Below are 27,173 nucleotides of genomic sequence, written 5' to 3' on the forward strand. Positions count from 1 at the left end.
TCTTAAGGAATAGAAAAGCAAGACAACTGGAAAAGATAATTACTGAAAGGAAACACTTACTTGTAGTCTCCCTGGGGGCCTCCGAACTACTGAGCGCAAAATCCCTGCCATGGATGTGATGGCTGTTCTCCTTAGAGGCTATGAGAAGTGAAAAATAGATCTGTGGGTCACATATGTTTTGGAAACAGATAGCTCTACTGTTTCTGTAGTAACAAAAAGCTGAGCAAATTGAAAAACTGAATGAAGTTTAATAGTACAATCTTGGTTGTTTTAATACAATAAAGACAAGAATTAAGTTATAATAAATGTTTTAGTCAGAGTTCAAGAAAACAATAAGCAGTAATTATACATTAACCATGTACCATTTTCACCAAAGAGTTAAACCCTAAGTTGATTTCAACAACAAAAATGGGCAGTGGAGGTTCAGTTCAGTTTAGTCACTGGGTCGTGTCCGACTCTTTGCAACCCCATGAATCGCAGCACGCCAGGCCTCCCTGTCCATCACTAACTCCCGGAGTTCACTCAGACTCACGTTCATCGAGTCAGTGATGCCATCCAGCCATCCCATCCTCTGTCGTCCCCTTCTCCTCCTGCCCCCAATCCCTCCCAGCATCAGAGTCTTTTCTAATGGGTCAACTCTTCGCATGAGGTGGCCAAAGTACTGGAGTTTCAGCTTTAGCATCATTCCTTCCAAAGAAATCCCAGGGCTGATCTCCTTCAGAATGGACTGGGTGGATCTCCTTGCAGTCCAAGGGACTCTCAAGAGTCTTCTCCAACACCACAGTTCAAAAGCAGCAATTCTTTGGCGCTCAGCTTTCTTCACAGTCCAACTCTCACATCCATACATGACTACTGGAAAAACCATAACCTTGACTAGACGGACCTTTGTTGGCAAAGTAATGTCTCTTCTTTTCAACATGCTCTCTAGGTTGGTCATAACTTTTCTTCCAAGGAGTAAGCGTCTTTTAATTTCATGGCTGCAGTCACCATCTGCAGTGATTTTGGAGCCCCCCAAAATAAAAGTCTGACACTGTTTCCACTGTTTTCCCATCTATTTCCCATGAAGTGATGGGACCAGATGCCATGATCTTCGTTTCCTGAATGTTGAGCTTTCAGCCAACTTTTTCACTCTCCACTTTCACTTGTCATCAAGAGGCTTTCTCGTTCTTCTTCACTTTCTGCCATAAGCGTGGTGTCATCTGCATATCTGAGGTTACTGATATTTCTCCCGGAAATCTTGATTCCAGCTTGTGCTTCTTCCAGCCCAGCGTTTCTCATGATGTCCTCTGCATAGAAGTTAAATAAGCAGGGTGGCAATATACAGCCTTGACATACTCCTTTTCCTATTTGGAACCAGTCTGTTGTTCCATGTCCAGTTCTAACTGTTGCTTCCTGACCTGCATACAGGTTTCTCAAGAGGCAGGTCAGGCGGTCTGGTATTCCCATCTCTTGAAGAATTTTCCAGTTTATTGTGATCCACACAGTCAAAGGCTTTGGCATAGTCAATAAAGCAGAAATAGATGTTTTACTGGAACTGTCTTGCTTTTTCGATGATCCAGCAGATGTTGGTAATTTGATCTCTAGTTCCTCTGCCTTTTCTAAAACCAGCTTGAACATCTGGAAGTTCACGGTTCACGTATTGCTGAAGCCTGGCCTGGAGAATTTTGAGCATTACTTTACTAGCGTGTGTGATGAGTTCAATTGTGGGGTAGTTGAGCATTCTTTGGCATTGCCTTTCTTTGGGATTGGAATGAAAACTGACCTTTTCCATGGCAAGAATACAAAGAACTGTACAAAAGAGATCTTCACGACCAAGATAATCATGATGGTGTGATCACTCACCTAGAGCCAGACATCCTGGAATGTGAAGTCAAGTGGACCTTAGAAAGCATCACTACGAACAAAGCTAGCGGAGGTGATGGAATTCCAGTTGAGCTATTTCAGTGGAGGTTCAGTTCAGTTCAGTTGCTCAGTCGTGTCTGACTCTTTGTGACCCCATGAATCGCAGCACGCCAGGCCTCCCTGTCCATCACCAACTCCCGGAGTTCACTTAGACTCACGTCCATCGAGTCAGTGATGCAATCCAGCCATCTCATCCTCTGTCATCCCCTTCTCCTCCTGCCCCCAATCCCTCCCAGCATCAAAGTCTTTTCCAATGAGTCAACCCTTCGCATGAGGTGCCCAAAGTACTGGAGTTTCAGCTTTAGCATCATTCCTTCCAAAGAAATCCCAGGGCTGATCTCCTTCAGAACGGACTGGTTGGATCTCCTTGCAGTCCAAGGGACTCTCAAGAGTCTTCTCCAACACCACAGTTCAAAAGCATCAATTCTTCGGTGCTCAGCCTTCTTCACAGTCCAACTCTCACATCCATATGTGACCACTGGGAATCTTCAACAGGGAGGGCAGATAAAGAATGCTTTCCTCTAGTACCACAATTAAAGAAAGAGCTGGAAAAGACTTGAAGAAATCCCAACCCCTAATTGGAACAGATGACCTTCTTACTTTATTTATATGGAAAATGAATCCCAGAGAGTTCAGTCATTTTACCCAAGAGCCTCCAGCTTTTAAGAGAGTATATGCTCTGGAACCTAATTTTTCCATCACATTTTCATTAAATCCTAATACCCTTCTGTTAAGAACAGTAGGATGCTCTTTTTTGCTTATTTGCATTTTAAACTATTTTTAATGAACATTGTTTTTATTTAATGCATTGTTTTTATAAAGTAAAAGGCATGTTTATTTAGACAGAACAATTATCGCCTACTATACTGACTTAAGGGCTTCCCTGGTGGCTCAAAGGGCAAAGAATCTACGTGCAATACTGGAGACCTGGGTCTGACCCCTGGGCTGGGAAGATACCCTGGGGAGGGAAATGGCTACCCACTCCAGTATTCTTGCCTGGAGAATTCCATGGACAGAGGAGCCTGGTGAGCTAGAGTCCATGGGGTCGCAAAGAGTCGGACATGACTGAGTGACTAACACACACACACTGACTTAAATGGAATGTAGAAAGATTAAGTTCATGAACTATATGCATTAATATATTTTGGATACGTGACTTAATTCATATGTTTCAATTCCCTCCCTGTCCCCCCACTCCAAGAACAGAAAGAAAATAACACCTATCTTGCAAATGAATTATTCTAAAAACATCTAAAACAGTACTTGGCACATCAGTAGCCCTTAATAGATGGTAACTTTTACTATTATAAGATCATTAAGTTATTACAGAGCTATAATAAGAGTACTCTAACATGCCAAAATAAGGTAAGTGCTGTATTTCAGTGTCTACCAGATTCTGGCTCACTCAAGCTCTGCAGGTTTTTCCTGTGGTGTGGAAAAAGCAATGAAGTTGGGGAATCAATGCAAGATGTCCCCCTAAAAGGGCCTGACTTCAGAAAAATTATCAGCAACTGAAACAGTATTTCAAAATTCTGTATCAGTTTTAGAAGAGCTAACTACTATATTCTTAGTGCCCCCAAAGCAAAAATTGTGTTTTATTCATATTCTATACCTGTGGCATCTAGCATACTATCTGATAGACAACAGGCACCCAGTGTTTGTTGATGCATGTCTGAATTAATTAATGGGTTACATCCATGGTCCACTCCACCGAGCATTCAGAAGTAAATCAGAATTTCATAACAGTCATTCAGATTTTATACTTCAAGCATTACAATACAGCACAGCACTTTCTACTTCAAATTATCCAGTTTGCTTGGCTGGCTGTTTAGATCCTTTGTATCAAGTCTTCTTTAGAAGAGATGCTTAAACCTCCAGCCCTCCAATCAAACAATCTAAATTATTTTCCCTACCATACTTCTTCCTCCAAAGTTAAGCATTTTCTTCAGTACTAACAAAGATAGTAGGTACCTAAGCACAAAGTCAGGTATTAATCCAGTTTCTTTAGCTTCGCTCTTTGTTAAATCTTTCTCTTATCATTTAGATTCCAAGCAAAGCCTCCTAATTGGCCTTCCTGCTTCTATTCTAATTTCCCCAAGGTCTTTTCCCCACAGCAGCAATCATCTCACTAAATCTGAAATCAGGTAATATCAACACCTCTGCTCAAAACCTTCCAAAGAGCCAGGTTTCTCATTGTTAGAGTAGGTGGTTACACACAAGCCAGAGAGGAAGGGTAGAATATCTATGTCATCCGATGACACAGGATTAGTGGTGGAACTAATATTTAGCTAAATAAAGATGTGATAGATATAGAAATAATTATAGATACATATACATACATGGGTTGGCCCTCTTAGCTGAGAGGACCTAAAAACAATGGCATCCCAATAGGGATGAGCACACCCAGTGCTAAGATCTTAGTTCCTAATAGCATTCTCTGATAAAAAGAACCAGGACTCCTTGGAGAAAAGGCTGATTACATGGCTGTAGCAAGGAATATATAAAGAATATATAAAGATAAGTCTGGAGCATCTTGTAGTGCTAGAAAGGAACTACTCAAAAAAGTAAAAAATGACGGGGCTATGTCAAAGGGACTAGAACCCAACTGAAAGAGCTCCCAGCGGCTACAGCTGAAATAATATGAGCAATAAGGTAAGTAATACAGTACTGGTATATAACCCAAAACATAAACTAACCATGAATCCATACTGATATAAACAGATGAATAATGAGAGAAAGGAAAAAAAAAAAAACCTCTCTTACAGAAGAATTTCAAATAATTTATGTAGATACTCCCCTCTCAAAGAGGCGGAGAAAAGCTATCAACACTTAAGCATGGGGTATGCTTAAAGACTTTCTGCCAGAGTCAGGAAAGAAGTCAGGGTGGGTGGGGAGGAGGGAAAAATGTTACACTAGAGAAATCTAACCAACACTACTTCTTCAAAGTGATCAAGATTAACATCAACTGTGATAAAAGCCAAGCTAATAGCATGTATGGAATGAGAGAATGAGAACAGCACTTCACCTCTAGGTCTTCCTTCCAAAAACCCCTTCCATCACTCTAACAGAAAAATATCAGACAGACTCCAGTTGGAGGACACTGTACACAATACTTGACCAGTATTTCCTCAAATACCTGACTGCCTCAAACTGTCACGGTCATCAAAACCAAGGTAAGTCTGAGAAACTGTCATAGTCAAGAGGAACGCTTGACAACTAAACATAATGTCGTATTTTGGATGGAATTTTGAAAGAGCAAAAGGACATCAGGTAAAAACTAAAAAAATCTGAATGAAGTATGACCTTTAGTTAACAATGTATTCATACTGGCTTATCAATTATAACAAACGTACCACATTAATGTAAGATGTTAATAAAGGGAAATTTTGTGTGGGCAGGGTATACAGGAAATATTAATATCTGCATAACTTTCCTGTAAATCTAAAATTACTCCAAAATTAAAGTTTATTTCTAGACTGAAAACTTCTAACTGAACACCTTTTCATTTTAGAGTGGCGGCCCGTCCTTACCCTTCCACCCTGAGGATTTCATCTCCAATTATTCTCTTGCTCAGTTGCTATACACACCCGCTGCAGGAAAGCCCTGTACCCTGCCAGGCAGGCATACTCCCCTGACTATTCCCTCTCCTGGAATGTCCCCGGTATCCAAATAGTTAATTCTCTCACATCCTTCAATTTCTGGCTCCAATCTCATCTTTTCAATGAGGTCTACCCTGATTCCATTATTTAACATTTTGACCCAGAGGACAATTGTCAGCACTCCCAATGTCTTTTACTCTACTTGACTTTCTTTCCATAGCACTTAACATCTTCTAACATAATTTAATTACTTGTTAGGTTTGTCGTTTACCGTCTGTTTCCGCCCAATAGCATGTGAGTTCCACAAGGACAAAGATTTTAAAATTTTGTTTTTGGTTTGCTCTGTCTATTCACAGATATATTTCAAGCATCTACCTAAGCAGCACAGCCTTGTAGCAGCCACTCAATCAATTTTCGCTGAAGTTTCACTTCCAGACTTCAGAAGGTGTGACAGTCAAAAGTCATTAACTTTTAATAAAGTAAAAGTTGTTCTTAATAATTAGGCACATAACTCTTGGACCTTGAAGCAATGATACTGTCTTTCACAGTACAACTCCCTTTCTCTCGGACAGATAGAAAGCCAGGGAAATAAATGCAGGGCTTCCCAGGTGGTACAGAGGTAAAGAATCCACCTGCCAATGCAGGAGAGGCAAGAGATGTGGGTGCGATCCCTGGGTCAGGAAGATCCCTTGGAGTAGTAGGAAATGGCAATTCACTCCAGTATTCTTGCCTGGAAAATCCAATGGACAGCGGCTGTTGAGCTACAGTCCATGGGGTCACAAAGAGTTGGACAAGACTGAGCACACACACACACTTGAGGAGTATGATCGCACTTCCATCCCATTAAAAAGAGAGAGCGCTGTCTGTGAAACTCTAGAAGCCTATCAGAGAAACGTTAGCATATCTGGGGAGAGAAGGGCAGGCTACCAGAGTTATTTTCCCTAACACTGTTCCCTGATATTGTTTGATAGGTCTGCTGCTGTTGTTCTTTTACAATGACCGTACATGTAACTGTTCTTAAAAAAAGAAAACTAATTCCTTTTCTAAAGAGGCAAGGTACATGGGATTTTCCAGGCAATAGTACTGGAGTGGATTGCCATTTCCTTCTCCAGGGGATCTTCCCAACCCAGGGACTGAACCTGGGTCTCCTGCATTGTAGACAGATACTTTACCATCTGAGCCACCAGGGAAGTCCAGAGGCAAGACATCTATTTAATAGTAAATGGGGGTGGGGAAGGAACGCAGAACGTAGAACCTCCCTTTGAGCAAACTGACATCTCTGAGGGCAAGAAATGCCTCTTTTTTGAACTCTAATGCCTACTAGGCAGCCCTCCTAAGTGCCTCTTGGGAAAATACAAAACAAAACAACGCAGAACAAGTAGCTTTGAGTAGGTAGCGATCAAGACACGGTTGCAAAATCACGACTTTTAGTAAAACGGTAATTTTTTTTTTTTTTTTTTTTGGCTGCGTCCCACAGCAAGCGGGACCTTAAGTTTCTCTACCAGGGATAGAACCCACGCCTCCTCCAGCGCAAGCTTGGAGTCTTAACCACTGGACCTCAGGGAAATCCCAAAAGGTAAAATAAGCCAACTCCGGAGGGTTTGCGTTCTAAAATGCAGCAATTTTTAAATTATACAATTTTGTGTCACTATTAACAATTCGTTAGGCTGACCCCAGCAGAAAGCCAAAGTTACGAGTAAAACAGAAGCACAGAAAATGCTAAAACACCCTTTCCCGTCAGACTGCCCGGCCGGGGACGCTCAGTCCTCGAGCTCCAGGAGGCGGGGCTCCTCAGGCCGCGTCCCGGGAACCCTCAAACCGGGAGACGGGATCCAGCCGGTAAGCGGCTTCTCGGGAGACCAAGGGCCAACCCTGGACGCAGGCCCGTACAGCTTACTGTGACTCGTAAACCCACAGCTGAATAGACAAAATCAATCCTCATCCGCATAGGGTTCACAGATACATGCTCCTAGCAAAAATGCAATACCTTCAGGCACTCATTCCCCACTCACCAGCAGTTGCTACAAGTCTCTCAGCCTTAAGTTAACCACTGAGGAGAACAGGAGCCGAGGAAGGACCCAGAGTGCCACACTCAAACTCGGCCGTAACAGTGCATACACACAGTGCAGCACTTTAGTTCCAGACGACTCCCTCCCACTCCGGCACCATAAAAAGAGAGCGCAGAGGCATAGGTTCACGTGACCGCATGCTGGCGCGCCGCTGACCCACCCACCAAGGAACAGGAAAAACTAATTTCCGAGATTATGGCGAGGTCCGGCTTGCAGCAGGAAACTAGGAAAACAGCTGCATTGACGGTGTTAAAGCGGGCGTTAGATCTGGAGTCCGAGTCCCGGAACCCGCAGGCTCTGGTGTGTTACCAGGAGGGGATCGATATGCTCCTGCAGGTTCTGAAAGGTGAGCACTGAGCCGGGGAGCAGAGACTGGAGGAAATGGAGTTGCCATCCGTCTTGCCTGAGTGGGAGTGAAAGAGTTAAAACGATTCCTTTCGCCGCGAGACAGCAGTGAAATACCGAAGATGGGGTATTCTACAGGACAGGTGGACTGGTTTCTTTTGTATCTTTATTAGAATGATGTCGTCAATGAAAGAGAGGTTACTGTTCTAGAATTTTAAGAGGTAACTAGACGTAATAGTTCGGAGAAGGCGATGGCACCCCACTCCAGTACTCTTGCCTGGAAAATCCCATGGACGGAGGAGCTTGGTAGGCTGCAGTCTGTGGGGTCGCTAAGAGTCGGACACGATCGAGCGACTTCCCTTTCACTTTTCACTTTCATGCGTCGGAGAAGGAAATGGCAACCCACTCCAGTGTTCTTGCCTGGAGAATCCCAGGAACCGGGGAGCCTCGTGGGCTGCCGTCTGTGGGGTCGCACAGAGTCGGACACGACTGAAGCAACTTAGCAGCAGCAGCAGCAGCAGCAGCAGCAGATGTAGTAGTTGCCTTGAAGGGACTTGGGTTTGAACGAACTGTATAAAATATTTGGGGATCAATTTAGGAAGATTGTATATGGAACAAGTAGCAATAAAATTATTAACTTTGTTAGGTAGTATGGTATTTTTCAAACTCTATTCTTAATTTTAGGGGTGCAGACTAACATGTTTGGGAAGGAATTGTCATGATGTCTGAATTGGAACGTTGAAGCAAATATGACAAAATGCTAACAATTTTTAAATCTAGGTGATAAATAATAAGGGTGTTCATTACACCCTTTTCCTTATTTTTCTCATTAAACATTTTCATTATAAGTTAAAACTAATAAGGGCCTACTGTATAGCACGGGGACCTCTACTGAGTACTCTCTGCTGACTTACATGAGAGAAGAATTTTTAAAAGAGTGGATATAGGTGTGTGTGTAACTGATTCACTTTGCTGTACCCATGAAACCACCACGACAGTGTAAATCAACTATAAAAGTATTAGTTGCTCAGTCATGTGGGGATTCTTTGTGACCCCATGGACGGTGCCCTGCCAGGCTCCTCTGTCTATGGGATTTTTCAAGCAAGAATACTGGAGTGGGTCTTCTAACCCAGGGACTGAGCCAGTGTTTCCCATGTCTCCTGCATTGGCAGGTGAGTTCTTTATCACTAGCGCCACCTACGAAGCCCAACTATACTCCAATTTAAGTTTTTCATTAGAAATGGATATACTGAAATTTGGTGTGAGAAATGTATAGGATTGTGAGAGTTAAGACTTTCTGTTACATGGTTATTCAGTGTTGTTGTTGTTGTTGTTGAGTCGTTCAGTCATCCAGTTGTGTCCGACTGTTTGTGACCCCATGGACTGCAGCATGCCAGGCCTCCCTGTCCCTCACCATCTCCCAAAGTTTGCTGAAGTTCATGTCCATTCCATCAGTTGATGCCATCCAGCCATCTCATCCTCTGATGCCCTCTTCTCCTTCTGCCCTCAGTCTTTCCCGGCATCAGGGACTTTTCCAATGAGTTGGCTGTTCGCATCAGATAACCAATTCAGTGTTGTGAAGTAGCTCAGTCATGTCCAACTCTTTGCGACCCTGTTTACTGTAGCCTACCAGGCTCCTCCCTCCATGGGATTCTCCAGGCAAGAGTACTGGAGTGGGTTGCCATTTCCTTCTCCAGGGGATCTTCCCAACTGAGGGATCAAACCAGGGTCTCCCACATTGCAGGCAGACGCTTTAACCTCTCAGCCACCAGGGAAGCCCCTAGAAGTACCCAAATAACCTTAACACTGAGCACAATCCCTTGCAAGTAATAAACATGTAATTATATATTAATTGACTTAAAATGAGCCCCTGCTCCCCATCCTCTTGTGTTCCCCGTCTGGCCCAAGATCTCCCCTCTATGCCTTTTTGCCTGCATATTTCTGATATGTTTCAGAAGCTTTGAGACAGCAGAGGCTGCTCTTCAGTGTACAGTGCTTTTCTTAGAACTCTAAAACCCTACCTTGGGCAGGGACCATTTGATGATGGTGATAATAAGAGTAATATCATTTGTAAGTCTTGAGTGGTAGGCAGTGTGCAGAGCACATTAGAAGCATGATCCCAGTTCGTCCTTATGGTTGCCCTATGAAGTATGAGGTGATGTTACCCTCATTTTAACAGCATAAAAAGCAAAGTTCACTTTCCAGTTCTGCCACCATTGGTAGAGTCACAACTGGAACCCAAGGCTTTAGCAACTCTGCTCTGCTGACTCCCAGAAAGGGACATGGCATACAGTGCTGGACCCTGAAGCAGCAGAATCCCAGGAGTTCTGCTCCTGTGTGCTCCTCTGATCCTGTGGTGGTTAAAGAGATGGTGACATGATCTTGAAGGTTAAGATATAAATGCAATAACTGTACTGCAGGGAATAAGTGCCAAGAGCCATGGAAACAAATGCAATGAGGATTTAAACTGCCAGTGGTCATTTGGGGATGGAAAGGTGGGGGTTGCTTTTGATAGGGGTTTTGGAAGGGTAAGTAGAATTTCAGAAACTCAGCTAAAAGTGTACTAGTTCTGTCTGTGCTGTTTTACTAAATAAGTGGTTCAGTTCACTTTAGCATATACCTATAGAGGAAGAGGAGAAGTTTAAAGATAGACTGATGGTTGGAGCATGCTGTGGATGGCCTTGACTGCCAGGAGATTTTAACTCATTCCATTGACAAGGAGAAACTAAAGTTTCTGCAAAGGAGTGACATAATTAAAGTTGCCTCTCTTAGGCATATGTTTTTCTCCCAAATATTTGCATGACCTATTCTGTCTCCTCTTTCAGGTATTTATACAAATAATCAACTATTTGTGAAGCCATTCCCTGACCCCCAAAGTGAAATTACAACCCCCATCCCAGGACTCGCTTATCCTTCTTCCTTGCTTTATCTAATAGCACTTTATCACAGTCTAACATATGTGTTTTACCAATTTATCTCTGTTGTTGTCTTTCCTCCCGTTTGAATGATAGTGGGGAATCCTGTTTTGCTTTATTAACTGCTGTGTCTCCAGTGCTTAGAATAATGCCTGGCATGTGGTAAGTTCTCAGTAAATATTTCTTGAATAAATGAGTGAACAGGTAAAGAGTGTGGGAGAAACATGAACCTGAAGAGACTGAAGTCAAGCAGATTAATTAATGAACTCCTGCAGGAGTCAGGATGAGAGGAGATGAAGGCCTGAATGAACCATGACCTGAATGACACCACTGATTAGGGAGAGAACAGAGTGGACATTGAATTACTGGCATTGGCTCATAGATTAGATGTGGGAGTGAGTTTCCAGTGGGACTTGGAGATAGCTATCTGATGAAACCTGGAAGACAAAGTCATGTTTGAAGGATGGGTCAAACTGTGATCGAGGATAATGATTAAGAAAGAGGACGGGGAAATAGCATATATTTAAAGTGACTTAGCAACAGCAGCAGCAGCATAGGCAGTAGCAAAGTAACAGTAGAGTTAAGAAAACAGGTGTTAGATAAAATCTAGTTCTAAAGGAAGCCAAGAGGGCAGTGTATAAAGAAATTAAGTAGATGATAATGATACTGACAACACTGAGTATTGTCTGCATGCCAGTATCATAATTTGTTGTTGTTCAGATGCTAAGTCATGTCAACTCTTTGCAATTAGCTTTTCATAATTAGTCCTCTCCACAATTTTCTAGGGTGCTGCTACTCTTTCCGTGTTAGACAAGAAGATAAAAAGAGGTTGAATAACTGGCCAAGGTCACACAGCTAAAAGTGGCAAAGCAGGTTTTGTTTTTTAATTCTTTTTTGATTGTGCTGGGTCTTCGTTGCGGCATGGGTTCTCTAGTTGAGGCAGATGGGCTTAGTTGCCCTGTGGCATGTGGGATCTTAGTTCCCTGACCAGGGATTGAACCCGAGCCCACTGCATTGGAAGGCGTATTCTTAACCTCTGGACCACCAAGGAAGTCCCAAACACTATGTTTTAGTTGGTTGATTTTTTTTTTTCCTCACAACAGTATGGGTTAAGAATTCTGAAACTGCTTGATGTCTATACTGAACTTGAAAGTGAAAGTATTAGTTGCTCAGTCATGTCTGACTCTTTGCAACCCCATGAACTGTGGCCTCCCAGGCTCCTCTGTCCATGGGATTCTCCAGGCAAGAATACTGGAGTGGGAAGCCATCTTCTTCCCCAAGGGATCTTCCCTACCCAGGGATCTAAACAGGAACAAGCTAGTAAATATATTGTGGATAATGAAATAAGTTACAGGTAAGGAAAGGAGGAAGGCTAGAATAAACCCTGTGGGATCAAAGTTAGCATGAATTTGTGGGTTTTGATGCAGATGGACAGATACAGCAATAGAGATGTATGTATTAGTAAACCTCCATAGACTTTCTGCCTATATTGACAGAAAGGGTCTAGACTTTCCCCGAGCCACAATAAGCACACTTAGCACTCAGGATATGATCTCTTGATACCATTCTTCAGTAAAACAAACCAAAGTCTCTGGGAGAAGTGATTGATTTTGGGGCTGGAGCAAGAAAACTACAACGTTCTGCACCAAAATGTAAGGAAGTAGTCAAAAAATAATGGGGTACGTCAAAAGAACACAGGAGCCAGCACAAGGAGCTCTCAAAGCCAATGCTGATAATATTTAAGCAAGAAAATGATGATAGTTTCCCAAAAGCCCAGGACCAGATGACTTCGCAGGAGAATTCTATCAAACATTTAGAGAAGACCTAATGCCTGTCCTTCTAAAACTCTTCCAAGAAATGCTTGCAGAGGAAGGAACAGTTCCAAACTCATTTTACAAGGCCACTCTCATCCTGATACCAAAACCAGACAAAGACAACACACAAAAAGAAAACTACAGGCCAATATCACTGATGAACATAGATGCAAAAATCTTCAGCAAAATTTTAGCAAACACAATTCAGCAACACATAAATAGTCCATACACCATCATCAAGTTGGGTTTATTGCAAGAATGCAAGGATTTTTCAACATATGCAAATCAATCAATGTGGTATACCGTATTAACAAATTGAAAGATAAAAAGCATATGATGATCTCAATAGGTGCAGAAAAAGCCTTTGAAAAAATTCAGCACCCATTTATGATTAAAACTCTTCAAAAATGGGCATGGAAGGAGCCTACCTCAACATAGTAAAGGCCATATATGATAAGCCTATAGTAAACATTATTCTCAATGGTAAAAAACTGAAAGCATTCCCCCTAACATCAGGAACAAGACAAGGGTGTCCACTTTCACCACTATTATTTAACATAGTTACACTAATCAGAGAAGAAAAAGAAATAAAAGGAATCCAGATTGGAAAAGAAGAAGTAAAGCTCTCACTGTTTGCAGATGACATGATACTGTACATAAAAAACCCTAAAGATAGTTCAGAAAATTACTACAGCTAATCAGTGAATTTAACAAAGATGCAGGATACAAAATCAATACACAGAAATCACTTGCATTTCTACATACTAATATACTAACAATGAAAAATCAGAAAGAGAAATTAAAGAATCAATCCCATTCACCATTGCAACAAAAAGAATTAAATAGGAATAAACTTACCTAAGGAGACAAAAGAACTGTACACAGAAAATTATAAAACACTAAGGAAAGAAATCAAAGACTACATAAACAGATGGAGAAATATTCCATGTTCCTGGGCAGGAAGAATCAAGATTGTGAAAATGACTATACTACCAAATGCAATCTTCAGATTCAATGCAATCCCTATCAAATTACCAATGGCATTTTTCACAGAACTAGAACAAAAAAATTTCACAATTCATATGGAAACACAAAAGACCCCAAATAGCCAAAGCTGTCTTGAGAAAGAAGAATGGAGCTGGAAGAATCAACCTTCCGGACTTCAGATTATACTACAAAGCTACAGTCATCAAGACAGTATGGTACTGGCACAAAAACAGAAATACAGACTAATGGAGCAAGATCAAAAGCCCAGAAATAAACCCATGCACTTGTGGGTACCTTATTTTTTACAAAGGAGGCAAGAATATACAATGGGGCAAAGATAGGCTCTTCAACAAATGGTGCTGGGAAAACTGGACAGCTATAGGTAAAAGAATGAAATTAGAACACTTCCTAACACCATACACAAAGATAAACTCAAAATGAATTAAAGACCTAAATGTAAGACCAGAAACTATAAAAGTCTTAGAGGAAAACATAGGCAGAACACTTGATGACATAAAGCAAGATCCCCTATGACTCACCTCCTAGAGTAATGGAAATAAAAACAAAAATAAACAAGTAGGATCTGATTAAACTTAAAAGCTTTTGCACAGCAAAGGAAACTATAAGCAAGGTGAAAAGACAACCCTCAGAATGGGAGAAAATAATAGCAAATGAAACAACTGACAAAGTATTAATTTCCAAAAGAGCAGCTCATACAAACCAATGCCAGAAAACAACCCAATCAAAAAGAGGGAAAAAGACCTAAACAGACATTTCTCCGAAGAAGACATACAGATGGCTAACAAGCTCATGAAAAGATGCTCAATACCACTCATTATTAGGGAAATGCAAATCAAAACTACAATGAGATATCACCTCACACCAGTCAGAATCAGTTCAGTTCAGTTCAGTCGCTCAGTCGTGTCCGACTCTGCAACCCCATGAATCGCAGCACGCCAGGTCTCCCTGTCCATCACCAACTCCCGGAGTTCACTCAGACTCACATCCATCGAGTCAGTGATGTCATCCAGGCATCTCATCCTCTGTCGTCCCCTTCTCCTCCTGCCCCCAATCCTTCCCAGCATCAGAGTGTTTTCCAATGAGTCAACTCTTCGCATGAGGTGCCCAAAGTACTGGAGTTTCAGCTTTAGCATCATTCCTTCCAAAGAAATCCCAGGGCTGATCTCCTTCAGAATGGACTGGTTGGATCTCCTTGCAGTCCAAGGGACTCTCAAGAGTCTTCTCTAACACCGCAGTTCAAAAGCATCAATTCTTCGGCACTCAGCCTTCTTCACAGTCCAACTCTCACATCCATACATGACCACTGGAAAAACGATAGCCTTGACTAGACGGACCTTTGTTGGCAAAGTAATGTCTCTGATTTTGAATATCCTATCTAGGTTGATCATAACTTTTCTTCCAAGGAGTAAGGGTCTTTTAATTTCATGGCTGCAATCACCATCTGCAGTGATTTTGGAGCCAAAAAAAATAAAGTCTGACACTGTTTCCACTGTTTCCCCATCTATTTCCCATGAAGTGATGGGACCAGATGCCATGATTTTAGTTTTCTGAATGTTGAGCTTTAAGCCAATTTTTTCACCCTCTTCTTTCACTTTCATCAAGAGGCTTTTTAGTTCCTCTTCACTTTCTGCCATAAGGGTGGTGTCATCTGCATATCTGAGGTTATTTGATATTTCTCCCGGCAATCCTGATTCCAGCTTGTGCTTCTTCCAGCCCAGCGTTTCTCATGATGTCCTCTGCATATAAGTTAAATAAGCAAGATGACAATATACAGCCTTGACATACTCTTTTTCCTATTTGGAACCAGTCTGTTGTTCCATGTCCAGTTCTAACTGTTGCTTCCTGACCTGCATACAGATTTCTCAAGAGGCAGGTCAGGTGGTCTGGTATTCCCATCTCTTTCAGAATTTTCCACAGTTTATTGTGGTCCACACAGTCAAAGGCTTTGGCATAGTCAATAAAGCAGAAATAGATGTTTTTCTGGAACTCTCTTGCTTTTTCCATGATCCAGTGGAAAGTCTACAAACAATAAATGCTGGAGAGCATGTGGAGAAAAGGGAATGCTCTTGCACTGTTGGTGGGAATGTAAATTGATACAGCCAGTGTGGAAGACAGTATGGAGATTCCTTAAAATACTAGGAATAAAACCACTATATGACCCAGCAATCCCACTAGCAGGCTTATACCCTGAGGAAACCAAAATTGAAAAAGACACATGTACCCTAATGTTCATTGCAGCACTATTTAAAATAGCCAGAACATGGAAGCAACCTAGATGTCCATTGACATGACTGGATAAAGAAGCTGTGGTACATATACACAACAGAATATTACTACATTTTTATATTACACCATAAAAAGGAACACATTTGAGTAAGTTCTGACGAGGTGGATGAACCTAGAACCTATTATACAGAGTGAAGTGAGTCAGAAAGAGAAAGAGAAATATCATATTCTAAGGCATATATACAGAATCTAGGAAAATGGCACTGAAGAATTTATTCACAGGACAGCAGTGGAGAAACAGAATAGACTTACGGACATGGGGAGAGGGGAGGAGAGGGTGAGATCTATGGAAAGAGTAACATGGAAACTTACCTTACCATGTATGAAATAGATAGCCAATGGAAATTTGGTGTATGGCTCAGGAAACTCAGACAGGGGCTCTGTATCAATCTAGAGGGGAGGGATGGGGCGGGAGATGGAAGGAAGGTTCAAAAGAGAGGGGACATATGTATACCTATGGCTGATTCGTGTTGAGGTTTGACAGAAAACAACAAAATTCTGTAAAGCAATTATCCTTCAATTAAAAAATAAATTTAAAAAATTGATAGTTTTCAATTACAACCCATAAAGTAAAATATCCATGAGTCCATATTGATATAAATTATTAGTAGAATAAATAAGTAGATGAGCGAGAAGGGACAGCTTTTCCTTACACTGGAATTCCAGTTAATACATTAAGTAGAAATGATGGAAATAGAAAATCACCATTTGGCAAATACTGCGGTAGTAATTCGGAGAAGGCAATGGCACCCCACTCCAGTACTCTTGCCTGGAAAATCCCATGGACGGAGGAGCCTGGTGGGCTGAGGTCCATGGGATTGCTGAGAGTTGGACACGACTCAGTGACTTCACTTTCACTTTTCACTTTCATGCATTGGAGAAGGAAATGGCAACCCACTCCAGTATTCTTGCCTGGAGAATCCCAGGGACGGGGGAGCCTGGTGGGCTGCCGTCTCTGGGGTCGCACAGAGTTGGACATGACTGAAGTGACTTAGCAGCAGCAGCAGCAGCAGCAGTAGTAATTGTTACAGAGAAAGGCCATCAATGGGACTTCCTTGGCAGTCCAATGGTTAAGACTTTGCCTTCCAATGCAGGGGGCTCAAGTTCAATCCCTGGTCGGGCAGCTAAGATCCTACATGCTGCATGCCATGGCCAAAAAAAAAAAAACCATCAGTAGATCCTAAAATTAGTGGATGAAGAGTGAAGAGAGACAGGATATTTACCCACAAGATAGCTTTTCATACAAAATAGAAATTAGTGACTTTCTAGTGGAGAAATCTGTAAACTCCACCTTAACCAAGTCATCAAAGTTGACATCTCCAGTAATAAGACATATTGACCTCATGTACCCACCAAGAAGGGCACAACACTTCTGTGATTTTCTTGCTAAATATATGTATAACCTCAATCTTATCCTCAGAAAACAGGGGCAGCCCAAAATGAGACACATTCTACAAAATAAGTGACTGCTTACTTTTCCTAAATGTCAAGGTCATAAAAGGCAGAAACATACTAAAGGAACTATTACAGACTGGAGAAGACTAAAGAGGCATAACCCCTAAATGCTATGTATGTGGGATCCTAGACCAGAAAACTTTCTTTAGTGGGATAACTGTTGATATTCAGTCACCCAGTTGTGTTGGACTCTGCAACCCCATTGACTGCAGCATGCCAGGCCTCCCTGTTCCTCACCATCTCCCAAAATTTGCCCAAGTTAATGCCATTGCATCAGTGATGCCATCCATCCATCTCATCCTCTGACGCCCTCTTTTCCTCCTGCCCTCAATCTTTCCTAGCATCAGGGACTTTTCCAATGAATTGGCTGTTTGCATCAGATGACCAACATACTAGAGCTTCAGCATCAGTCCTTCCAATGAATATTCAGGGTTGATTTCCCTTAAGATTGACTGATTTGATTTCCTTGCTGTCCAGGGGACTTTGAGGAGTCTTCTCCAGCACCACAGTTCAAAGGCATCAGTTCTTTGGCGTTCTGTCTTCTTTACAGTCCAGCTCTCACATCCATATGTGACCACTGGGAAGACCATAGCCTTGACTATACAGACCTTTGTCAACCAAGTAATGTCTCAGCTTTTCAGCACACTGTATATGTTCGTCATAGCTTTCCTGTCAAAAAACAGTTTTCTTCTGACTTCATGACTGCAGTCACCATATGCAGTGATTATAGAGCTCAAGAAGAGGAAACCTGTCACTACTTCCTTTTCCCCTTCCATTTGTCATGAAGTAATGGGGCCAGATGCCATGATCTTAGTTTTTTTAGTAGTCACTGTCCTCCTCCACCCTCATCAAGAGGCTCTCTAGTTCCTCTTTGCTTTCTGCCATTAGAGTGGTATCATCCACACATCTAAGGCTGTTAATGTTTTTCCCATCTATCTTGATTCCAGCTTGTAGCTCATCCAACCCAGCATTTCTCCTGATGTGCTCAGCAGTGTATAGGTTAAACAAACAGGGTAACAGCAGACAGCCCTGTCATACTCCTTTCTCAATCTTGAACCAATCAGTTGTTCCATACAGGCTTCTAACTGTTGCTTCTTGACCTGCACACAGGTTTCTCAGGAGATAGGTGAGATGGTCTCGTATTCCCATCTCTTTAAGAGCTTTCCATAGTTTGTTATGATCCACACAGTCAAAGGCTTTAGCATAGGTGATGAAACAGAGGTAGATGTTTTTCTGGAATTTCTTTGCTTTCTCTAAGATCCAGCAAATGTTGGCAATTTGATCTCTGGTTCCTCTTCGTTTTCTAGACCCAGCTTGGACATCTGGAACTTCTTGGTTCACATAATGCTGAAGCCTAGTATACAAGATTTTAAGCGTGACCTTACTAGTATGGGAGATGAGTGCAATTATCTAACTGTTATCCAACTGTTAGCTCATTCTTTAGTACTACCCTTCCTGGGAATTGGGATGAGGATTGACCTTTTCCAGTCCTGTGGCCACTGCTGAGTCTTCCAGATTTGCTGAGATACTGACTGCAACACCTTGAGGGCCTCTTCCTTTGGGGTTTTGTTTGAATAGTTCTACTGTAATTCCAGGTGGTGCCAGTGGTAAAGAAGCCACCTGCCAGTGCAGGAAATGTAAGAAATGTAGGTTTGATTCCTGGGTCTGGAAGATCTCCTGGAGAAGGGAATGGCAACCCACTCCAGTATTCTTGCCTGGAGAATCCCATGGACAGAGGAGCCTGGCGGGCTACAGTCACGGAGTCCCACAGAGTCGTACACAGCTGCAGTGAGTGAGCACTGGAATTCCATCACATCCACTAGCTTTATTAACAGCAGTGAGTCCTAAAGCCCACTTGACTTCAAACTCCAGAATGTCTGGCTCTGGGTGACTGACCACATCATCAGAGTAATCTGGTTCATTAAGACCTTTATTGTACAGTTCTTCTGTGTATTCTTTCCATGTCTTGATATCTTCAGTGTCTACTAGGTCTTTACTGTTTCTGTACTTTATTGTGCCTGTCTTTGGGTGAAATCTTCTCTTGATATTTCCAATTTTACATCCAACTAGACGCAGAGTTCCAGAGAATAGCACAGAGAGACAACATGGCCTTCTTCAATGAACAGTACATAAAACTAGAAGAAAACAACAAAAGGGAAAGACTAGAGATCTCAGGAAAATTGGAAATATCAAGGGAATATTTCACCCAAAGATGGGCACAATAAAGGACAATGAAGTGGGATAATTAGTGAAATACCAATAAGGTATGTAGATGAGCTAATAGTGTTGTATGAATGTTCATATGCTTGCTCTGGTAATTGTACTCTAGTTGTATAATATGTTAATATAGGGGAATCTGGATGAAGGGAGTCTCTGCCATGTTCCTAGCTTTTCCATAAATATATAATTAATTCAAAATATAATGTTTTTAAAAACAGAGTTTAAAAATGAAATTAAAGTTAAAAAATGAAAGCAGTGTTAAAAGGGAGGAAGGAAGGGACCAGAAGTAATTTGTTAACTGGTTGGAGGTGGGACTTGGAATAAGCTTTTATTGATAATGTATACTCAAAAATACCTTTGATTTTGGGGATGGCTGGGAAAATGAGTCAATGTAAGCTGTAAAGGGGAAGTCTGGAACAGAGACTGGTTTGTGGAAGAAGGCTGTTGTTTGCTATCTTTTGACTGTGCTAAGATTTCAAACTTATGGGTTATTGGAACAAAATAGTGCTCATAGTCAGTGACATGTAATAAGCCACCTTTGTCTCCGCACCGGATTGAATGTCCCCATCTGTCAGTCACAGTGTCAGAGTCCCCACTCCTAAATAAAGTGGCTTCCAATGCTCAGTGCAAAGGTGAAGGTCGTACAGGATCAAGCTAAATTGGGGCCTATTATTTGTGTATTTTAGCACGAAGGTGAACCATGCCAAAGGACAGGAAATCCATGGAAAACTTAGGAAACACTGCCTGTACCAAAGAGAAAGCCTGTTTGGAATCTTGAGAGTCTATTTTTTAATTTGTAGGCACCACAGATGAAACAAAGAAGCATAATCTCAGAAAAATAATTTCTGACTACATGGATAGAGCAGAACACTTAAAGAAACGCTTGGAACAAGAAAAAGAAGGTAAGAAGGCTATTTTGGAGAGTATGTGCCTGAGCTCTTGTGACAAAGTGTGTTTCATCCAGTGTTTCTGGCTGTGCCCTTTGGAGCTCTGTGTGGTCTGGACTGTTTACCCTTGGGAGCTTACAGGTCTCCTCTGCATTTCCAGTTCTTAACTTTTTAAAAAAATATTTATTTATTTGGCTACATTGGGTCTTAGTTGCATCACTAAAAAAAGGGCAGGGTCTTTTTTTTTTTTTTTTTTCAGTTGCAGTGTATGGGACCTAGTTCCCTAACCAGGGGTCAAATCCAGACCCCTGCTCTGGGAGCTCAGAGTCTTAGCCACTAGACCACAAGGGAAGGCCCTTTGCCCTGTTGTTTTGTTTTCTGCTCAGGGGAAGGTGGCAGTCAGATACCCTCCTGAGAATCTGAGGACAGCTCTACATACTGCAGAACTTTGCATGCCATTTTAAGGAATTCATGATCCCCATGAAGCAGAACAATACTGAACGTAAAGCCTATATCTCATTTGTATCTCCCTTTATAAAATGACCAAAATATTAAAGTAGCTCAAGAAATGCCCAGGGCTTCTTTGAGATTTTTGTCTTGATTCAGAACGTTTGAGGAGTTAGGTATTCTTAATGATCAGAGATGCAGAAGGTATGGTTCCCTATTTATAATTGGTTCTCTGGGGGCTCCCCAGGTGGCGCAGTGGTAAAGAATCAGCCTACCAATACAGGAGACATGGGTTTGATCCCTAGGTGGGGAAGATCCCGTGGAGGAGGAGATGACAACCCACTCCAGTATTCTTGCCTGGGAAATCCCATGGACAGAGGAGCCTGGTAGGCTGTAGTCCATGGGGTCATAGAGTCAGACATGACTGAGACTCACAGTGATGAGAGATGCAGGAGGTATGGTTAGTTCACTACTTTTTGAGCATCCAGTTTACGGACATATAGACACAGAGGGCTGTTGCCACCTGACATTCACAGCTGCTGCATTCTAAGTCAAAGGAACTGCTGTCCTCAAAAAAAAAAAAAAAAAATCAGTGTCCCCCAGCCCTCAGCTCCTCTTTACTCCTGCCCTCTGCACACCTCTTCCTGGTATTCTGTACTATCCCAAATCCTGGCTACCCTGATTAACCTGGCTAGCTGGCTACTTTGTTGAGGAGTAATAAAATTGTTTACTTCATCCCAAATTGAAACCTGCAATGCAGTTTCCCTCTGAAATCTGAAAGCAATAGAGTACCATCAACTTTGTGGCTTAAATACACTGGCTTAAACTAACCTATTGGACTTAACTTGAAAACTGATGCACAGTTTATAACATTTTATGTTTTGAAATATTAGGAACAGAATCCAAACCACTGATTTTCAAACAAAGTTTAAAAGTGCAACCACCATATAAATCAGGAACTACCATTAAGGATCATATTAAAAAAAAAAACCAACCTTAAAGGTCTTTGATAACTTATTCAATAATTATTCATTTTGAATGAACAAAAACAATAGAACTCCCCTGCTGACCCTATGGCATTCTAGTCTTTGGCTTGGATTATTAAGAAGTACTATAAGTTTCTGCTTAACACACTCTACAAGTTCTAAGACTCCTAGACTCCATATTATATTGCATTTATATATTTAATGTGTGCTTAGTAACTCATTCATGTCTGACTCTTTGTGACCCTTTGGACTGTAGCCCACCAGGCTCCTCTGTCCATGGGATTTTTCAGGCAAGAATACTGGAGTGAGTTGAATACTGGAGTTCTCTAGGGAATCTTCCCAACACAAGGATCAAACCTAAGTCTCCTGCATTGCAGGTGGATTCTTTACTGCTGAGCCGTCGGGAAAACCATATATGTAATACCTCAGCTATTAAATTGCAAGACATAAAAAGACTTAAATCTGAAGAAAAAGACTAGTTGCCCACTGGATCATAGCTTATGATTCTACTCATGGTGATAAAAATATTAGATATCTTTGTATACAGTATGGTTCTCTCTTGAATAAACTGTCTGGTTCTATAGGATTTAGCTCAAGAACCTATTCCAAGAAATCTCTGGACTTTCCCACTTGCCTGGCCTCCATGAAGGCAAAACTCATTGGACAGTTTACCTTATTTACCTGTGTGTGTGTGTAGCATCTTGCAATGTGTCTGGTATAGATTAAGCATTTGACAATGCTCGCTGAGTGCATGAGGTTTGTGTTTTTTTTTTTTTTTTAGTGCATGAGTTTAAAAACATTAACTTGTATGTGCTCCTGATTTTTCAGTTTCTAAATATAGTATGTATAAAAAGAAAACAAGTAGTCACTGGTTTTATCACAGAAACTTCTGTTTTGTAGCCGGAAAATATCACAAGCAAATTAAAATAGAAGAGAATGCAACAGGTTTCAGTTATGAGTCCCTTTTTCAAGAATACCTGAGTGAAACAGTTACAGAAGTTTGGATAGAAGATCCTTATATTAGACACACACATCAGGTAGGTGAAATGGACTCACATAGGATGAAATAGTTATTGTTTAACATGTATGAGTAATAACCTATCCTAATGTCTTTCAGCTGTATAACTTCCTTCGATTTTGTGAGATGCTGGTTAAGAGACCATGTAAAGTAAAAACTATTCATCTTCTCACCTCTCTGGATGAAGTAGGTACCTGAAAGCATTTTCTCTTTCTTAACATCATGAACTTCACTCAGTTGTAGGATGTAGCTGTAGGACTGTAGGATAGTCCTCTGTCCATGGGATTCTCCAGGCAAGAATACTGAGAGTGGGTTGCCATTTCCTCCTCCAGGAGGTCTTCCCGACCCAGGGGTCAAACCCGCATCTCTTGCATCTCCTTCATTGGCAGGTGGATTCTTTACTCCTGAGCCATCTGGGAATAGGCACAAAACACACTGGAGAAAATGCTGTTGATTTTAGTATGCTGTACCTTGCATTTGGCCACTTAGCTGAGCTCTCTTATTCAAATAGTTGTTCAAGTTAGTTTCTTGGATGATCTATGAGTCAATCACTCTGTCTTCAGTATTGATAGTTTCTATCATCTCTATCTTGATTTTGATTTAAATAGGGATAATTCTAAACAATTCATATTTCCAGGATCAATTTGAGAATAAAGCCTCATCTGAATAAACAGCACCATTAGAATACATCTTAGAAGATGGCACCAAATTGGGTTATGTTCACATTAGGAAAAAAAAATGATCATTTTGATAAAAACAGTTGCTCTTAAATGACTTCATCTTCTTTGGCTGCTTCTTTGCAGTAATGGACAGTGAAACTAGGGTAGGATATTTACATTTTAATTCACCTAAGATATACGTTGCATGGGCTTCCTAGGTGGCTCAGAGGTGAAGAATCCACCTGCCAGGGGCACAGCTGTGTAACTGCACACACACACTGCATAGCTGAGGGATAATTTAAAATATTAACAACTGAGTCAAAAAATTGGGGTCTTCTTTTTCCTATTAACAGGGCACTGGGAAACGGCAGCAGAGTAGTGGCCTGGAAGAAATAAAACAGTCGCTCAGGAATCACGGCGTGTGTTTGGAATTAGAATATTCTTCTTCAATACATGACCGAGAAATTAGGTTAGTATATAGTAATACTTTAATTTTTATGCAGTTGAAAAATACTTTTAATTTCTCATAAATTATATATAATTATATATACTATTCCACTTAAGTATTAAAATTTTAAATAAAGCTTAATTTTAGTATTTTTCACTTTTGAAGAAAAAAAATCTGGCTAATTGTGTCCTCTATGTGAGTTTCCTATTTTCTAAGGAATAAAATTTACATGTTCTGTGTCATCTGAGCAAAGTACTTTAATATCCAATTATACATACAGTATTATGTCATTGGGATGATTTCCTTTTGGGGTGATAGTGGTATTTATTTAATTTGGCTTTACTTCTTATAGTTTATTAAGTTTTCTAGTAGGCATGACAGGATGCTGTGTTGTGCCCATCAGGGCTTCCTCTGCCCTGGTAGATCCCCACCTCTAGGCAGGGGAGTCCCTGAAACATCACCAGTCTGCCTGAGTACACTTGGAAGCCACTTGTTAGCAGAACAGGGAAGCTTTCTCAGGACGATGAAATTCATGAGGAAGGTTTAATTGAACTGTTAAAATCTTTTATCAGCTAATGGTTGTTTTGTTTCATTGTAGACACAGCCCATAGGTAAACTCAGGTTTGGGTCAACTCTTGCCACTGAAAGAAGTGATTTTATTTGTTAGGGGGAGATTTAGCTGACACTTCATACAACTTTGATCATTGTCTGACCTAAATGTCTGGAGTATAATACTATATTACTAATTTCAATAGGTTCAACAATGGATGGATAATTAAGATTGGAAGGGGACTTGATTATTTTAAGAAACCACAGGTAGGATATAGTCTCATGTGTGACTGTGTAGCATTCTTTAACAAAATGGCTTTGATCCTTTTTGTTAAAAAAAAACTCTTCTCTTCTCTTCTTAGAGTCGTTTTTCCCTTGGATATTGTGATTTTGATTTAAGACCATGTCATGAAACAACAGTGGACATTTTTCATAATAAGCACACGAAAAAAATATGATAGATAGTAGCCTAATTTACATATACATTTCTACTTTAAATGAATGTTGGTTTTTTTTTTAAACTTTGGACAGATCATTCCTATAATGTATGAATTTAACAATAAATTTTTATATTTCTACTAATGTATGGATTCCTTGTTCAGTTGTGTGACCAATCCTGAATACTTTTATCAATAGGTTACTCAGAGTACTTAGTGTTTCAAGTATAGTTAGTTGAAACATTTCCCCAGATTTTCTCTTATTTGGATGTTGATGAATGAATCAAGACCTTAGCCACTGGACCACCCAGGAAGTCCCTACAATTATGTGTCTTTGAAGGCAATGGCACCCCACTCCAGTACTCTTGCCTGGAAAATCCCATGGACGGAGGAGCCTGGTAGGCTGCAGTCCATAGGGTCGCAAAGAGTCGGACATGACTGAGCGACTTCCCTTTCACTTTTCACTTTCATGCATTGGAGAAGGAAATGGCAACCCACTCCAGTGTTCTTGCCTTGAGAATCCCAGGGACGGGGACCCTGGTGGGCTGCTGTCTATGGGGTTGCACAGAGTCGGACACGACTGAAGCGACTTAGCAGCAGCAGATATTTACCTAAATTCAGTTATCCTCTATTACTTAACTCCTTATAAAGGCAAATCAAGCCTTTTAGTAATACCAGATGCATTTGGCAGCTCACTTAACCTTGACTGGAACATCTGTAAAGCTCTGCAGCTTAGCATCAATTGTCCTGGGAAAGCCTATCCATCAAGATGCCAGTTGACTGGTTGGGGACAGACTAGGTCCCATGGGGATCAGCTGGGAGAGGGGATACTGCTAGAGGCAGTGGGCAGACCAGAAGCTTGAAGAATAAGCTAAGCCAAAGTCTGTAGAGGGGAAAAGAAGTCCTGGTGTTGGAGAGTGCCCTTCTGAACATTACATCTGGAAAAGCTTGAAGATTTCAAATCAAGAGTGAATACTGTGGAGGGACAAAGCCAGGTAGAGGTCATAGGAACAGAGTTGGGCAGAGTAGTCTGGGATTGGGGGGGACCCTGAAAGCCCTCTGTTAAGGGTTGATTGTGCACACACATAACCTTTAGAAATTCACGTTTAAATCCCAACCCCTGGTACCTTGGAATGTAACCATATTTGGAAATAAGGTCTTCAAAGAAATAAGTTCTGTCTGTGCTGCTGCTGCTGCTAAGTTGCTTCAGTCGTGTCCAACTCTGTGTGACCCCATAGACGGCAGCCCACTAGGCTCCCCCATCCCTGGGATTCTCAAGGCAAGAACACTGGAGTGGGTTGCCATTTCCTTCTCCAATGCATGAAAGTGAAAAGTGAAAGTGAAGTCACTCAGCCGTGTCCAACTCTTCACGACCCCATGGACTGCAGCCCACCAGGCTCCTCCATCCATGAGATTTTCCAGGCAAGAGTACTTGAGTGGGGTGCCATTGCCTCCTTGGACTGCAAGGAGATCCCACCAGTCCATTCAAAAGGAGTCCATTCTAAAGGAGATCAGTCCTGGGTGTTCTTTGGAAGGTCTGATGTTGAAGCTGAAACTCCAATACTTTGGCCACCTGATGCAAAGAGCTGACTCACTTGAAAAGACCCTGATGCTGGGAAAGGTTGAGGGCAGGAGAAGAGGACGACAGAGGATGAGATGGTTGGATGCCATCACCGACTCAATGGACATGAGTTTCGGTGGGCTCCAGGAGTTGGTGTTGGACAGGGAGGCCTGGCGTGCTGTGGTTCATGGGGGTCACAGAGTTGGACATGACTGAGCAACCAAACTGAACTGAAATGAACTGAAGGTCAGTGACCATGTCTCTTTTACCAGGAACATCCAACAACTAGCAAAGTACCTGGCACAGAGTAGGCACTCAATAAACAGGAACTACTGTAGGAATTAGTATGTGAATGAACTATAGAGACATTAAATGGTTGGCAGGAGTGCTACTTTTTGAAGCAGTATGGCAACCATGCAATGGAAAGAAACAGTAAACCCTTAAGCAGCAGTCTTTGAGAAGGGGGAGACATTCACATGTCCATTCACTAAGGCTGCTGTTGCTGCTGCTAAGTTGCTTCAGTCGTGTCCAACTCTGTGCGACCCTATACAGGGCAGCCCACCAGGTT

General features: G+C 41.5%; 2 protein-coding genes across 7 annotated transcripts in view; one reads left to right on the plus strand and one right to left on the minus strand.

Annotated features, from left to right (window-relative positions):
* Nucleotides 1-7,701, minus strand: part of MRPL30 (mitochondrial ribosomal protein L30) — a 32,618-nt gene extending 24,917 nt beyond the window's left edge. For 2 of the 4 annotated variants that reach the window (XR_011255787.1, XR_011255786.1), the window contains exons 1-2: nt 7,514-7,610; nt 61-138 (exon numbers count right to left, since the gene is read on the minus strand). Coding sequence is in view for 2 of the 4 variants with exons in the window: in XM_069583856.1 (XP_069439957.1) it covers nt 61-111 (51 nt within the window). In the remaining 2 variants the exon portion in view is untranslated. Of the gene's footprint in view, nt 1-60; nt 139-7,488 lie in introns of all 4 variants that reach the window. The other 2 variants (XM_069583856.1, XM_069583857.1) reach the window with 2 other exon arrangements.
* Nucleotides 7,669-25,189, plus strand: MITD1 (microtubule interacting and trafficking domain containing 1). Of its 3 annotated transcripts, none has more exons than XM_069583849.1 (8): nt 7,724-7,916; nt 19,464-19,657; nt 20,414-20,515; nt 22,834-22,970; nt 23,051-23,137; nt 23,964-24,079; nt 24,814-24,874; nt 24,970-25,189. In XM_069583849.1, exons 3-8 carry the CDS (start codon nt 20,467-20,469, stop codon nt 25,063-25,065), a joined length of 546 nt encoding a protein of 181 aa, XP_069439950.1. In that variant the 5' UTR covers nt 7,724-7,916; nt 19,464-19,657; nt 20,414-20,466; the 3' UTR covers nt 25,066-25,189. The 3 variants fall into 3 exon arrangements, with proteins under 3 accessions (XP_069439949.1, XP_069439950.1, XP_069439951.1); XM_069583850.1 differs by lacking the exon at nt 7,724-7,916 and adding an exon at nt 8,663-11,703; XM_069583848.1 differs by lacking the exon at nt 19,464-19,657 and having other exon boundaries at nt 7,669-7,916.
* The last annotated feature ends 1,984 nt before the right edge of the window (nt 25,190-27,173 follow it).

Source organism: Ovis canadensis, chromosome 3 (assembly GCF_042477335.2).
Source record: "Ovis canadensis isolate MfBH-ARS-UI-01 breed Bighorn chromosome 3, ARS-UI_OviCan_v2, whole genome shotgun sequence".
Classification (NCBI taxonomy): Eukaryota; Metazoa; Chordata; class Mammalia; order Artiodactyla; family Bovidae; genus Ovis; species Ovis canadensis.

What these genes read in the sequence shown, in the direction of transcription:
- MITD1 (XM_069583848.1), top strand. Translation starts at nt 7,766, where the DNA reads ATGGCGAGGTCCGGCTTGCAGCAGGAAACTAGGAAAACAGCTGCATTG. An exon ending in CTTGGAACAAGAAAAAGAAG is followed by an intron (nt 20,516 to 22,833) that starts GTAAGAAGGCTA and finishes TCTGTTTTGTAG; the next exon opens with CCGGAAAATATCACAAGCAA. An exon ending in TTCTCACCTCTCTGGATGAA is followed by an intron (nt 23,138 to 23,963) that starts GTAGGTACCTGA and finishes TCCTATTAACAG; the next exon opens with GGCACTGGGAAACGGCAGCA.